The 15,657-nt window shown below is 35.5% G+C and overlaps 1 protein-coding gene across 1 annotated transcript; it reads left to right on the top strand.

Moving 5' to 3' along the window:
• Positions 1–1,800: 1,800 nt before the first annotated feature.
• tlnrd1 (talin rod domain containing 1) lies at positions 1,801–5,896 on the top strand. Its single transcript, XM_058783615.1, has one exon. The coding sequence runs from the start codon at positions 3,230–3,232 to the stop codon at positions 4,292–4,294; it is 1,065 nt and encodes a 354-aa protein (XP_058639598.1). The 5' UTR covers positions 1,801–3,229; the 3' UTR covers positions 4,295–5,896.
• Positions 5,897–15,657: the final 9,761 nt, after the last annotated feature.

Below are 15,657 nucleotides of genomic sequence, written 5' to 3'. Positions count from 1 at the left end.
TTTTTGTACTTTTACCTTGCATTTATTTATTTACTAATTAATTTATGCAGTTATTTATTTAATATTTGTATATTTTATTCATATAATGAAATATAGGCTACTTTAAATGACAGATAAATAATTAAACAAAAACACAATGGAGCAATACATTTGAATTTTCTCACAATTGAACCCTTTTACTCACAATTAATTTTTATTAATTTACTAATTTATTTATTTATTCATTTCATTGCAATGATCAATTCTAATGTAATTCTTCTCCTTACATATTATTCAATATAAATATAATAGAATATAAATACAATGTAAATATATATATATTTATAATATTAATTGTAAACATAGTGATATGTACTTCAAACAGCACAAAATGCGACAGAAAGAAAAAAGAAGAAGAAGAAACAGAATCAGAACGGTTTCCTCTCAGGACACCCCACCCAATGGCACAGTGCCCTGTGCAGCTGCACAACTGACATGCAGTATTCACGGCCTCAGCCCCAGTTCACATCTAACACTACATACACATGCTTTGTGTAATCCAGTAGCTTTTTCTGCTGGAATTTAATAAGGAATCAAACCAAACAAAGTACATCAGGGATCTCTGCATTGAATATGAAGAACATCTGTTGTTTGAAACTGATGGAGTAGAACAATGCATCATTGTAGAATGTAATGTTAAGGGTTAAAGATAAGCTTAAGTGTTTTATATGAAATCTTCATAGTATGTTTGTAAGTCCTAACAATGCAATATTTAGACTGTCATCATATATGACCCTTTACGTTGCTGAAAGCCCTTCCCATGTCCAAAGAGGCGGGTTTTCAGTGCAGCAGACCCACCCTGTTGATTCTGATTGGCTCCTTCGCACTCCCAACATCTCCTTGTTGTCCAATGAAAAGTACTCTACTGCATTTACGTCATAGTATTTGCAGCGGTGAATCCTATTTCCCTTCCCAAGATGAGTCAGCTGTTTTGAGGCCAGTTTGATATGTTTATCAGCGCGGTAGGGTGATTTATTTTTGAACTATTATTTCCATTAGCGTTATAAAGACCCCTCGCCACATGTATACTTCCATTATTTACAAGTGAACTCCTCCAGTGCCATACAAAAGAGGACGAGTGAAAGCTAATCGAATAAATATTTGACAACAAAATTATTTTTGTGTTGGATTGAGTTATTTCAAATGCCTAAAAATAAATACATAAAAACGTGAATAATAGATGAATAATGTATATTTGCACAAAACAATATAAATGGATTATAAATAAATATAAATAAATAATGTATACAATGGAGCAATGTTTTTTTTTTTTTTGTACTTTTACCTTGCATTTATTTATTTACTAATTAATTTATGCAGTTATTTATTTAATATTTGTATATTTTATTCATATAATGAAATATAGGCTACTTTAAATGACAGATAAATAATTAAACAAAAAACACAATGGAGCAATACATTTGAATTTTCTCACAATTGAACCCTTTTACTCACAATTAATTTTTATTAATTTACTAATTTATTTATTTATTCATTTCATTGCAATGATCAATTCTAATGTAATTCTTCTCCTTACATATTATTCAATATAAATATAATAGAATATAAATACAATGTAAATATATATATATTTATAATATTAATTGTAAACATAGTGATATGTACTTCAAACAGCACAAAATGCGACAGAAAGAAAAAAAGAAGAAGAAGAAAAAGAAAAAAAAAACGTTTCAGTTGAGAAGACCGACCTTTAGAATACAAAAATGTAATAATGCCGCCGGCGTTCCCGCTAAACTAAACAATAATTCGCTCTATGCCGCTCTGAATGCGAACATTGTGAAAGTAGTAAATACCCACACGCGAGAGAACCTGTTGGATTTATAGGGAAGCGCAAACCTGGGGCAAAACACCAGAAACAAGACACAACTAAACAAACGAAAAGGGGAAACACAAGGAACTTCTCTGGAATTTCTCTTTGGGTGTAACTTTTGCCCTCAGACCGGTAGTTGAGTCTCACATCGGGGCCTCGGGAAACGATGACTGGGTGAGGAATGAACGCGACTTCTCGCGCGACTAACGTTACCTCAGAAAAATAAGCGTATCGTTTGAGCGGCTGGAGACTTAAAAGGAGGGATTTCGTCTCGCTGACCAGGAATAATGGTTGTGGAGGGTATGAAAGTGCCAAGAGTTTGCGGGAAGCTAACAGGCTATTCAGCCACACCCTCCCGCCGCTTCCTGATACGCAAGATGTAGCGGGAGACTACAACCGACGCGCGAGAGTCTCAACAGCAAACGGAGTTTGCTATCGTCGCGGAAACCGCGTTAAAACTTTCAGCCGAGCGTTTAAAGAATGGCAAGCAAAAGCGAAACTATCTGCCACTGGACAGCCGATGCTTTCCTGCTGGAGAGGGCGTATGGACAATAGATATGCATAAGGAACTGAGTTTGCCCGCAGAACTTGGATTGTGTACGAAAAAGAAACGGCTGAAAGTCGTTCGGGAACGTTTTATGAGTTTCCGAGGTGTCCTGGGATGATGGTGCAGTGGCGGCGGGGCGCCTGCGCGTCTCCCGCTTCGGTCGGCGGGTCAGCAAGACGGTCAATATATCATCAGCAGCATCACATTGCAGCAGGACATGTATTTAAATGCATGTAATGTGCATGACACGAAGAAAACCTGAAATGACAGATTCCACACAGCAAAAGTAGCGATTCTGGAAGTCAACCTGCACTTTGCCTTCTTCTGGGCATCTTCTTGTACATGGCACTGCAGAAGCCTTTTGTAGAAAAGAGTGTTTTTGGTTTCTTTGCATTGTTGGAGAGACATTGACAACCTGTGAAACTGATCAGACTGTAGCCTACCTTATCGGAGGTAGTTGTGAATTCTATTCTGTGTTCGTTATTATGCACACCTAAAATCTGATTATTTAAACATCGGGCAATTCATTTGAAGGGATATTTAATTGCAGCTCTCATCAGCTCTTTTGCCTGAAATCCAAGTATTTTTCTAAAGTACTTCCCTTATTGGTGCATTGAGTGAAGTTTCATATTATTTTGAGTTTTCAAAGCTGAGCGGACTTTTTCCTGAAGGACGTTATTGGCCAGTTTCAGTCTCCCTGAGAAGGTGCGGGAATCTTTTTATTTACTGAAGAAAATGACATAAATCACATGTTCGCACAAGGGAACGTACGTTGTGATCTTTATTTTGAACTTTAGCGCGACCACACTACTATGGCTAGTAGTGGCTCGGGAAAATCAGATAGTGAGGTTTCTACCAACATCCTTTGTGGAAGCTTGCAACAAAGGAAAAGACTTTCATCCATCTGTGACGCATGCAAGAGCAAAATGCAGCTGGTGGCGGAGCTGCTCCTGCTGTCCAGCGAGACCAGGCCGGTGGTGAATACTGACGGGATGCCCGTAGCGGAGACGTTCGAGAAATGTCGCGACACGGTGATCGCGCGAACCAAGGAGCTGTCGATCATCGTTCACGATATCCAGAGCCAGCTCAACATGGGGAAGTTCGTGGAAGTCGGGGACCGACTGGTCGAGATGGGGGACCTAGTGGTCTCGCTGACCGAGTATTCGGCGCACGCCGCTTACCTGGCGGCTGTGGAGATCCCGGGTTCCCAGGCTGCCGTTTCTGGCCTGGTTGACCGCTACAAAGTCACCCGATGCCGACAAGAAGTGGAGCAAACATGCAACGTTCTCCGCTTAACGGCTCTGGTCGACCTGACTCCGCAGCTCCTTCTGGAAGTCTCGCAGAACATCCTGAAGAACCTCACCACGCTTACGGATGCCTCCTCTCTGGCCAGTGATAAATCCAAGGACAAGTTCGCCAAAGAGCAGTTCAAAGCCAGTGTCAAGTGCATGAGCACGAGCGCCACGGCTCTTTTAGCATGCGTGCGTGAGCTAAAGGCCTGCCCGAGCGATCTGACCCGCAACCGCTGCGTTCTCTTCAGCGGGCCGCTCGTGCAGGCCGTGCACGCTTTGGTGGGTTTCGCCACCGAGCCGCAGTTCCTCGGCAAAGCCGCAACTATCCCCCCCGAGGGCAAAGGGGTGCAGACGGCCGTTCTGGGCGGCGCCATGAGCGTGGTTTCGGCCTGCGTGCTCCTGACCCAGGGCCTCAGGGATATTTCCCAGCATCCCGAGAGCAGCTCCCAGATGCCCATCTATCGGGAGCGGCTGCGAAACTCTGCATGCGCCGTCTCGGACGGATGCACACTCCTGTCTCAGGCACTAAGGGAACGATCCTCACCTAGAACTTTACCGCCAGTTAACTCTCATTCTGTGAATTAAAACTCCTCCCTGGCACGTTATTTTGAAGTACCAAAGAATCTAATCAGGTTTAACCCCACATATGCTCTTAAAAATAAAGGTTCCGTAAGGCTGATGATACACAGGGCCACTTTTTGAGCAATGTTGCTGGGTAACTTTAGGCAATGTTGCCGTCAACCAGGTGAGACACAGGACCCACGACTGATCTAAAGTATCCAGATAATTTGTTACCTATTCTCAACGGGAAAGTGACCAAGCAACATTGTTAAAAAAAAAAAATTGCCCAAAAAGTTGCCCTGTGTATCATCAGCCTAAAGGGTTTTCACAGCGATTCCATTGAAGAATCAATTTGGGTTCCGAAAAAGAACCTTGCAGAGAACAGTTCTCAAAAGAACCATTATCTAAAGAACCTTTTCTGCATTTGAAAGGTTCGGTGGATGTTAAAGATTCTTTGTGGAACCTTCGATGCCAATTAAGAACTTTTATTTTTAAGAGTGTAGTATGATTAAATTAAACGTTTAAATTTACTTTTCATGGCAGTTGGCTTTACTCAAGCTCACATTTGTAGGTTTTCCTCAAACTGGATGTGATTGGGGAAGAAGTAGCTTTTACTAAAACTGACAACTTTTGCAAAATCCGTGTCGGTTGAGAATATAATATGGCCAAAAACAGAAGCCTTAAAATGAAACTGAAAGTCTTTACCTCAGTGTCTAGCTGAATGGATGTCATTGAGATTTGTAGAAATCATCAGCATAATAATGTTCGTATTCCATGTGTGAATTTGTAACGAGTAAAAGCTGCTGTGAGTGTGTGCCATAGGTTTTACACTATTTACCAGACTTACAATTATATTTTAATGTGCTGTGTTTTTTCCCTTTGCCCACGCCCTCATTTTTTATCATGCATGTACTGGAGTATTTATTTCAAGTAATTAAAAATGTTGTTTCTCATAACTGTTATTGTGTGACATGTCAGTCAAAAGATTAAAATACTTGATTATTTTAAATCTACGAAAGAGACCAAAAGTTTTCACTGGGTGAGCGAAATGTGAAAATATGTGCTCAGAGCAAATGAATCTTTCGATTTATCATAAATGATGCATCCTAGCATTAGAAATAAGAGGAAATCTGGCATGTTTATTCAGTCGTTTTTTGTGAAACAAACTCATATTTTAGTGAAGCATTTGATTTTGTCAAAGAATTTCAGTTTTTCTTTCACTAAACAGGTGGAAGGATGTTAAACTAACAATCCCGATGCCTTTGAAGGGCGTTTTTACGCAGAAGCTTCTTTGATTAGTTCCTGATGTGTTCCATTTGTTATCATAGTCCTAGATAAGCCTCCTGCTACCTTCATCCGTGTGTTTGAAGTCTGGAATGTTTATCTCTGCCGCCGCACGTTCAAAGTGTAGCAGTTTATCACACACATTTCCTTTATTAGTCCATTAATGTAAGATTTCGGTGTTAAAGTGCTTTATATCTCAGGTATAAGTAAATACAACAATCTACATTAAGGTAAATCTCACTAAACGTGTCAAGAATATGCCATGTCATATTATACCCAAAAATCAAAAGAAAGAAAAAAAACGTCTTATTTTGTTCATATGCCTATTTACTGTTAATTTCGATCTACTGTGAATTTTTGCTGAATTTTCATAACAGTTCATCCAAAATTCTCATTACTATTTAATTCAAAACAAAATTATTTATGTGAATTGTATTGTATTTTTTTCTTATATTTTCTTTTGCCTATCTACTGTTAATGTAGTGATTTTTTGCATTATTTTCATTACAATCATGCACATTTCATCCAAAATTCTCATTACTGTAATTGCGTAACGAAATCATGACTTGCATAGTAAATCATATAATTTTATTACATATATACAGTAATATTGTACTCAGATTTGTTTCTTATACCTATCTGCTGTTAATTTTTGTGGATTTTTGCATTATTTTGTAATTCAAAACAAAGTTATATATGCTTTATAAAGTAAATCAAAAATGTTATTACATATATAGAATTTATATAGTAAAATATAAAAAATGATGAAATAGTAAAATACTTGTACAGTCGTTGTCTTAAAATATTTTAAACTTAAACCTGATTTAAAGAGAAGTTTTTAGGGAAAAGTAGCATTACAATAGTGAGAATTGGGGCTTTTTGTGCTTAATTGTGATTAAAAAATAATAATAATATTAATGTCATTTAAATATTTATATAAAATATAATCTTTTTTTCTTTTGATTTTTGTGGTGACGTGTGACCATCACATGTTTTTGTGATACTGATCCTGCTAATTTGGCAGTGTATTTCACTGTTGTAACTACCAAACCCCCTGACCCTTCCTGTCATGCTCTTTTCATGCTGAAAAACATAAAAACTGCTGCTGCACAACAGGAAGCCAAATGACCTCTTCTATCAGGAGACGCTTCCTTCACAGCACAAAATGTCGGAGAAATAATTTCAGCCCAGGTTTCGCCCATTTCCTGCAAAAAGGAGAGAAGTGCAAACCCTTCTCCGTCCTAATGCGGTTCCCCTCGTGTGCTGTGAGGGTCTGTCTTCTCCCCCAGTCTCCAGTGTCCTGTTTCAGTTTCATTATTATCAGTGTAAACACCTCACCCTCAAAAGCAGGCAGACGTATATGGCTGATGTGGGAGAAAGAGACGTCAGGAATGTTAACATCTGAAATGAAATTTGACTGACACGTTTAGGGGAAAAAGCAAAGTTTGTAAGCTCTGTATCTGTACAGAAAATATCATTATTGTTAATGTAGATATAAATACATCCTGCACTAGATGTGAGGCCAGGCAAAACTCACAGATCACAAAAGTAATAACACACCACTTCTCAACACATGAAATGATTTGAGTTGCTTTGGATAAAAGCATCTGCTAAATTAGTAAATGTAAAGGTTTATTTGTGCCTGTGGCAATCTAATATAAATCTGTGGCAAACTACAATAAACTCACACCTGGCCAGTTTTGTTGCTGTGGAATTTAGTCTAATCTTTAGTGTGCTAAGGATTTGTTCTGGTGGCATTAACACCTTGTTACACATTTGAGACCTAATAAGATGCATGTGGTGTGAGTAGAATGACGCTGAGCTCATAATTTATGGAAAAACCTTATCAAATGGCAGACATTGGCATCTAGTTAACATGCTGCCTCCGGGCTAGAGCACTGTGAGGGGAATTTATAGTCGACACACTTTATTTTGTTGCCCTTTCTGTCCTTCCCACTACACTCCAAAAAAAAAAAAAAAGAAGAAGAAGAAGGAAAAAGATTTATTTATTTGCATTGCATTGTATTGAATCACCTTTTTTTTTTTAAACTATAATAAACTTAATGCAATGCATTTGTCAGTCATACATGAAACAAAAACATTTCAAGTTTATTTTGTAATTTATTATTAACTATTTGCATCTATTTATATCATAAAAATCATATTTTCAAAATGCATTTATTCAAATAGTTTATTCTTCAAATTGACAAAATAAGAGAATTCAAGTTTATAAATGACCATTAAAGACCCAATAATAATAATAATAGTATTATTATTGATGTGCTATATCATATTACATATTATTAAAAATGTATGTTTCAACTTTGACTTTTCCAGCTGTGGAAATTCCCTGATATTTCCATGACCTTTAAAGTTTACGTTTAAAGTCTAAGTTTAAATATTTAATGTAAAAAATAGTTTAACATGCTTATGCACTTGGTTAAAATATGGCTAACTCTGGAATTTTTGATGATAAACATATAAATCTGGTTATTGTGTATTTAAAGCACATTAAGTTTATTAGTAGCTAACTATTATGGAAATATCACCCGTTTCATTTCGACTGACAAATATGCATCACATTAGATTATCAGTTTATTTTAAAACTGTGTAATCCAAACAGTTGGAAATTTTATATGCAATTCAAATACATACATTTTAAATATTTGCCCATTTTCCACTCATTTTACTTAAATTGGCTTAAATCTGCCAGTTTAGAGGGGTTATAGGTTACAAATTGTAGTAGGTTAGAGGTTGAAGACTTAAGAATGAGAAGTTGAATAACCTATAGCCTTGATAAAAACTGGGTTACTCATGTAGGTTGGTTTAGGTTTAGTGTGTCAAACAACAGCTGTGCTCTTGGTCAGAAGTGACGTCTCTTGGAAACCGAGGCCAAATGTCAGTGCTGTGTGATTTGATACCGATGGTATCAGATGTCCCTCTGCTCACATAAAACACACACCCAGGTCATTGTGCCAATGTTTGCAAAGGGCAGGTCACGTTTCATTTTTAGCATTTCACTGAATCTGCATCACAGTTGGTAAATATTGATATGTTTTGCCAATAACTGCTTAAAGGTCATATATCGAAATGTGTACACAGTGGCTTAGTAACAGACAACACCTTCTCACGTGATATATACTCAATTTCCAGTTGTTATATAATATATATATATATATATATATATATATATATATATATATATATATATATATTTATTATTATTATTTTATAATATACATTCTACATAAGATGTAGATAAAATATTGTATATTTTTAATGTATATTGTATATCAATGTATATTATTATTATTATTATATTTCATTTTATTTGACATATATTTAAACTTTGACATTTCAGATGTGGAAATGACCATTTTGAAATTTCTAGGACCTTGTGACATCTTGATAATAAATGTATTTCCTGAATTGTCAATGGAAATGCATCTATTACTGTAAATGGCACCCAGTTTCCCAGGGTCACGAGGAACCTGGAAATATCAGGGAATTTTAAAACAGTGATTTCCACACTGTCATCTATAAAAAGGATTTTAAAAGAAACCTTTCCAGTAATCATCTGAGGAAATCCAAAAGGTGTGAGAGTGCTGTAATATTAATGCGAATGGTGTGGAGAGGATACATTGTCCTGTGCCATCTGTTAGCTTGACATCTGCCCTGAATATTCAGCGTAAAGCACCCTGAAATCCTCCGAGCCTGAGACAGAGATAGAGTTTGGCAGGAATTCAGACAGAGCTGGAATTTCTCATCCTTCCCCTTTGGCTGACCTTGGACCAGTCGTTTCTTCACACTGCCCTCTCATACTCCAGGACCTACATTTAACCACCAACTGCTCTCTATTTCTCCGCATTATATTTCTGCAGCTCTCGTCTTACAGTAGCGGTTTTGTGTTTGTACAGAATGCTCAGTCAATCAGTACAGCCAAACCTTTTTCTCACCAAAAGCCAGCAGATCCTGTCCACGGCCTGTTATTGTCTCTCCTTCAGGATCAAAGGTTAGATGGGGCGGTTCCTCATTGTCCTAAACTAAAGAAGATGACAGCAGAGAAACCTTTCCTGACATTGTCTGCATGGCGTCATTGTCTAATGAAGCCTGGGAACAAAGTTATTTCCCTGCTGTGGGCCAGACGTGCTGCACGCTGCCAAATGCAGACGTCTGATTAGGTGTGTTTGCTTTTGTCAGATGATGAGTTGAGGAAATACTCAGAGGCATTGTAAAAGCACAAGAGACTGTCTGCAGCTTGAACCAGGGATTTTATCACTAAAAGAAAAACCTTTTTTTTTTTTTTTTTATAAATCATTACATGAAATAAAATAAACTTTAACTGAAATAAAATATAAAACAGTTAAACATAGCTAATTGTCAAAGCAGCATTTCTCATTTTTATTTAGTTTAATTATAAATATATATATTCAACTTAAACTAAATATAAAGTAGAAATGCTGCCTTGACAACTAGCTAGGTTTAACTGCCAAGTTTAATATATAGGCCTATATATATATATATATATATATATATATAAAATGAGAAATCATATAAGATTTGTTTTGAATGTTTTTGAAAGATGTCTCTTATGCTCATAAAGGATGCATTTATTTAATGAAAAATACTGCAAAAACAGTAATATTGTTAAATATTATCATCATTTTAAATAACTGTTTTCTATTGGAATATATTTTAAAATGTAATTTATTCCTGTGATGCAAAGCTGAATTTTCAGCATCATTACTCCAGTCTTCAGTTTCACGAAAATGTAGTTCATTACGTTGTTTCATGCACTTTTCATTGCATTTTGATTTCTGCACCAACAATGACTCAAAGAAAAAAAAAAATCAAACATCACACAGCAGCTTCTATCTAATTCAGGGCGAAACGTTTAACGGATGAAGGACCAGAGGGGAAAAAATAGCCTTGGCTGCATCTGTGTTGCAATTCATCTTCGTACCTTCCCATTTGCTAATATGAAGCAGCACTATGAGCATCCTATGGGAACATTCCCAGAGAATGATTTCATCCCTCTCAGACGGGCAGCATGCTGAACAAACAGATAAATAATGTGTTTACTCGCACAGGGCTCAATTGTGCAATAGACAAGAAAGAAATGGTTCTTGATGGAAAACTAGCATCTGTTAGCTAAAGCCTCAGAGGAGTTGCCACACACACACACACACACACACACACACACGCTGCAGTATTCCTGCATGGGCCGTACGTTCACACACATGCGCTCAGAGTGTTATGGCAGGTGTGAGAGGAAGTGTGAGTGTGTTTGAGTCGATCCCAAAGTCTCTGACAGATTTGAGGTCAGAACCTCACACGTGATGTTTTGCTACCGGCAAGAGTTTTCGCATTTACATTTATTCATTTAGCAGATGCTATTTCCAAGGTCAAATGAAGAATATAACAAGCGATTCATCTTAAGGAGGCAATAACATGAGAAGTGCTAGCAATATAATTTTCCAAAAGACTGGGAGGGATTAAATAAATAATAAGTTAAGTAAGTAGAAGAAGACAACATTTAGATGAAACAGGATATTGCTTTTGCTCTTTGCCTCTGTTAGGAAAATAAATGCTGAAATGTATAGAGAATTGCACAATATTTTGTTGTTTTTTTCTATAGGCCTATATAGAATCATATATTTAAAATATATAACTACATTTTTTATAATATTAAATATATTAGAATTACAGAATAAATATAAAATTAATAAATATATGAAATAATACATCAAAGAAATTTTCTCAGTTGATGACTTTTTTAATTTATAGTCTAGAATTCCATTTCTAGATTAATTTGTTATATTTTGTATTTATAGTACTTTTTAAATCACACACACACACACACACACACACACACACACACACACATACACATACACATACACATATATACATACATACGTGTGTATATATATATATATATATATATATATATATAGTATTATTGTGTCTTTAAAGATGTCTTACATAACATACAGTATCTTATATAAACATAATACATATGAGTTAATCTTCTATTTTATTTTATTTTATTATATTCTGTATAGCTTATTGTATTATCATATTTTTATTAAATCTGTTGTTAATGTGCCTAAATCTTATGTTTAAATCTAACTTTTAAATTTTGATTTAATTTTATAGTAAACACATAGGTATGAACTAAAATTGTGTGTGCGCACAGTTATTGTTTAAAAATACTACATGCTGAAAGCGGTGTTGGTGTGGGAGGGCAGAGAGAGGGGGTGTTCCTTTAGCAGGGCAGCCAAAGTACAATGTCTTCCTCTTGGCTCTCTGTCTCTCTCTCTCCCTCCCCCTCTTTAAGGTGGGGCTCATTTCCTCTGACACACACACACGCACACACACACACACACACACACACACACACACACAGTCTTACAGCAGAAGACCATCACCGTCTCTGTAGTGCGGTGGTTCAGTACTCTCTTTACTGTCTCTCTAGCACCACAGGTTGACAATAAGGTGAATATGAGAATAAGAATGTAAAAGTGAGATAGGCATGTCTTAAAGAATGCAAAGGGCATGTTTTTGTTGTATTGTGTTGTCTTCAGAGGGATTAGGTACAATCTATAGGGGCCCAAAAAATATTTGAACACTTCAGTCCCACTTAAATATGTTTGGTTGTCATTGTATTACCTAATGAAATATATAATCAGCCAGTCAAGATGTGGAGAAAGCTAGCTGTTAGCTTTCACATGCTGAAGAATGTTGGTAAGCAGATGGTTTTAGGTCCCACTGACCGTTATAGTATGGAAAAAAATACTATGTTTTTTTTTAAGCATTTAAACAACTGTACGTTCAGGGAACATTCCGAAATAATGTTTTCATAACTTAATGGAAACATTTATAAAACAATATTAGAACATAGTTTTGTTAGCTGGAATACTGCTCAATTACATCACAGCATACTGTATACTGCTTACTATTTTTTTTTTAAATATACAGGTATGTGAAACAATGCATTGCTTAACCAAGTGAATAGTCACATGACACTTACAGTTCAGGTGATTGGCTCTTAACATGGTCCCATGAGTAAAGATCTTAAAACGTGTATGTACAATTCTGACAGCTTTCTCCAGATGTTGTCGACCTGCTTGGGTCATTTGGATATTTTATGTTATGTTTACAGAACATGTGCCTACGGTGCACAGTATACATATTACATAATGGTATTATGGTAGCATGCTATTCTGAATATAGCATGTGGAGCATTACAGCTGATAGTCACCAGATGGCAGTAACAGACTGGAAATCCTGTACATGTGAGCTAAAGAGGACAGATAAATAATACTGCTGTCAGCCAGGAGAGGGCGTCACTGTCTATCAAGCAATGAGATACAAGGATGCGAGTTTGAATATAAAGCACTGTAATGATGGAAAGACACTTAAATGCACTCATAACAAACTTAAGCTGACTAATGACACTGTTGTTTTGTTTGAAATTGGCTCATATTTGAAAAAGATTGCATCATTGTTTATTACTGTGAATCTGCTTTGAAACTAACTGTATTGTAGAAAGTGCTATAGAAATGTAAAAAAGAAAGAAAGAAGAATGGGACACTATTACAATTATTATTAATATTAGTAGTTGTAGTAATAGTAACAGTAGTGGTCTTAAAATTTATCTGAAATTAATGTATAGGAAATATTCAAAATTATTATTATACAATACAATTTTGTAAAACAACATTAAAGCTTCAAATCAATGGAACAATTGTGGATGTGGCTTCATGTTGCTCAGTGTGTTTTTATTACATTTTTACTTTAATATAATTTATATTATTTAGTCATTTGTGACCCTGGACCACAAAACCTGTCATAAGGGTCATTTCTTTTGAAATTGAGATTTATACATCATCTGAAAGCTGAAAAAAAAAAAAAAAAAAAAAGGCTTTCCATTGATGTATGGTTTGTTTGGATCGGACAATATTTGGCTGAGATACAACTATTTGAAAATCTGGAATCTGAGGGTGAAAAAAATTTTAATATTGAGAAAATTGCCTTTAAAATTGTCCAAATGAAGTTCTTAGAAATGCATATTACAAATCAAAAAATAAGTTTTGATATATTTCTGGTAGGAAATTTACAAAATATCTTCATGGAACATGATCTTTACTTAATATCCTAATGATTTTTGGCATAAAAGTAAAATTTACCAAAATACTGTGCTATGCAATACATTAATATGGAAACTTGTTTCCACCACGAGATAAAAAATAAAGGAAACTGCAACTTTTTATTCTCATAGTTCATACTTCTAAAAATTCTGAGAAAAAAAAACATAATTGTTGTGATACAGTATATAACCTAATACTTGTAGAATGTAAACATGGAATAGTGAGGGGAAAAGTCGTAATTATACACTCATATCTTGTAATTCTTGTAATTTGTAATTCTTCTCAAATTTGCAATTTATATAATAGTAGTTTATATAATTGTGATATAAAAACTCAGAATTGAAAAAAAAGAGTCGCAATTACCTTTTTTATTTTGTTGCAAAAACAGGCTTCCATTTATGTATTAATACTGTATATATGCTGTATGCTACTGAAATGTAACATAAAATGTTTGACTTCAGGCTTAAGAGTCGATCTATTTGTGGAGTCCTCCCCGGCCTGTGTATTTGTACAGGGATTCCTGTTTATCCAGTCAGAAATACACTGCTCTGCAGTCTGCACACAGACTCTCCATTCAGGCCAGGCGTGTGTGGTGTGGGTGAATATGAGCGTAAGTGTCTACACTGAGAGACTTTCTGTGCTATAGGACTGGGGTTAATTACAGTAAATTACCCCTGCAGTTCATTTAACACCAACCCAGTATGTACTGCAAAAGTGCATCTACTAACTTAAACACACACTCAGACAGAGAACTCCTTCATATCTACAAACTCTCCAGATCTGGACACTGAAAGACTAAAGTGAAACCAATGCTGGATACAAACTCATAGTGTTCCTTAAAAAGATCACCAACTAAACTGAAGGCACGTGTATGAAAATGATAAGATTTGAGTGCTAACTAGATTTGCAATTCCTGAAGGACGCTGCTTACAAGGCCGCAAAAAAAAAAAAAAAAAAAAAACATTATTATTAAGTATTAAGTACATTTAGGTCGTAGTCTATGGTTTTTGGCATTATGCATTTTGTTTTCTGTCAGCTGCACACAAGAAGCAAAACAGTTGTGAGGTGAAAAGGTGCATATAAATAGTTAAAATATGCGAAGAGACTAAACCAATCACAATTCAGTATGCAAATACGTGTAAGAAAGAAGACCAATCACAAACATTGCAATGATGACACTACTGTCAGTTTATTGACTGATTTTGAATTGCTGAACATTCATTTTTTTCAAAAGTATGATTATAAAATCAAAAATAGATATAAAATACATAAAGCTGAAAACATTAAATAAAATACATTTCCATTTTTTCCACAGTAATCTACAAAATAGCTTGTCAAAGAGTTGTAAATAAATGTTTAACAATGTCCCAAACTGTGATCTTCTGCAAACAAGTCAGAAATTTCAATATGAACTCAAATATTTTGCATCAAATTACTCAAAAAGCAAATGATCTGAGCTGTCATTTATGTTAATTTTACAACTCTTTACTCCCACTGTATGTCAACGACTGATTCATATGTATTTATTTTTAAATCTCCTGGGGAATTTTAGGAAACCATATGAGACAAACCTGATACTTAAATGAAACATGACAGAGAACTCCATTAAGGTTCCTGAGCTATTAAAGAGCAACCTCATGGCAATTAGATATTCCTCTGGGTGAAGTGATGCTATATAGTAACTGCAGCAGTGCTCGTATTTATAGCATTACTGTAAGCTGCCATCGTCATCTCGCTCTTCTTACAGACGCAATCAAATCATAAGCAGAGTTTTGCATCTTTTAGTCTTTTAGCTTGATGCTATACTAAAAGTTAGAAAAATTTACTTTTTAGCACACTGCCATTGAAAAGTCTGGGGTCGGTGACATTTTTTAAAATGGTTTTAGTCTCCTTTGCTCACCAAGGATACATTGATTTGATAAACATTACAGTAAAAACACATATTGTGAA

Source organism: Onychostoma macrolepis, chromosome 07 (assembly GCF_012432095.1).
Source record: "Onychostoma macrolepis isolate SWU-2019 chromosome 07, ASM1243209v1, whole genome shotgun sequence".
Taxonomy (NCBI): Eukaryota; Metazoa; Chordata; class Actinopteri; order Cypriniformes; family Cyprinidae; genus Onychostoma; species Onychostoma macrolepis.
This window is presented reverse-complemented; position numbering and strand designations above follow the sequence as displayed.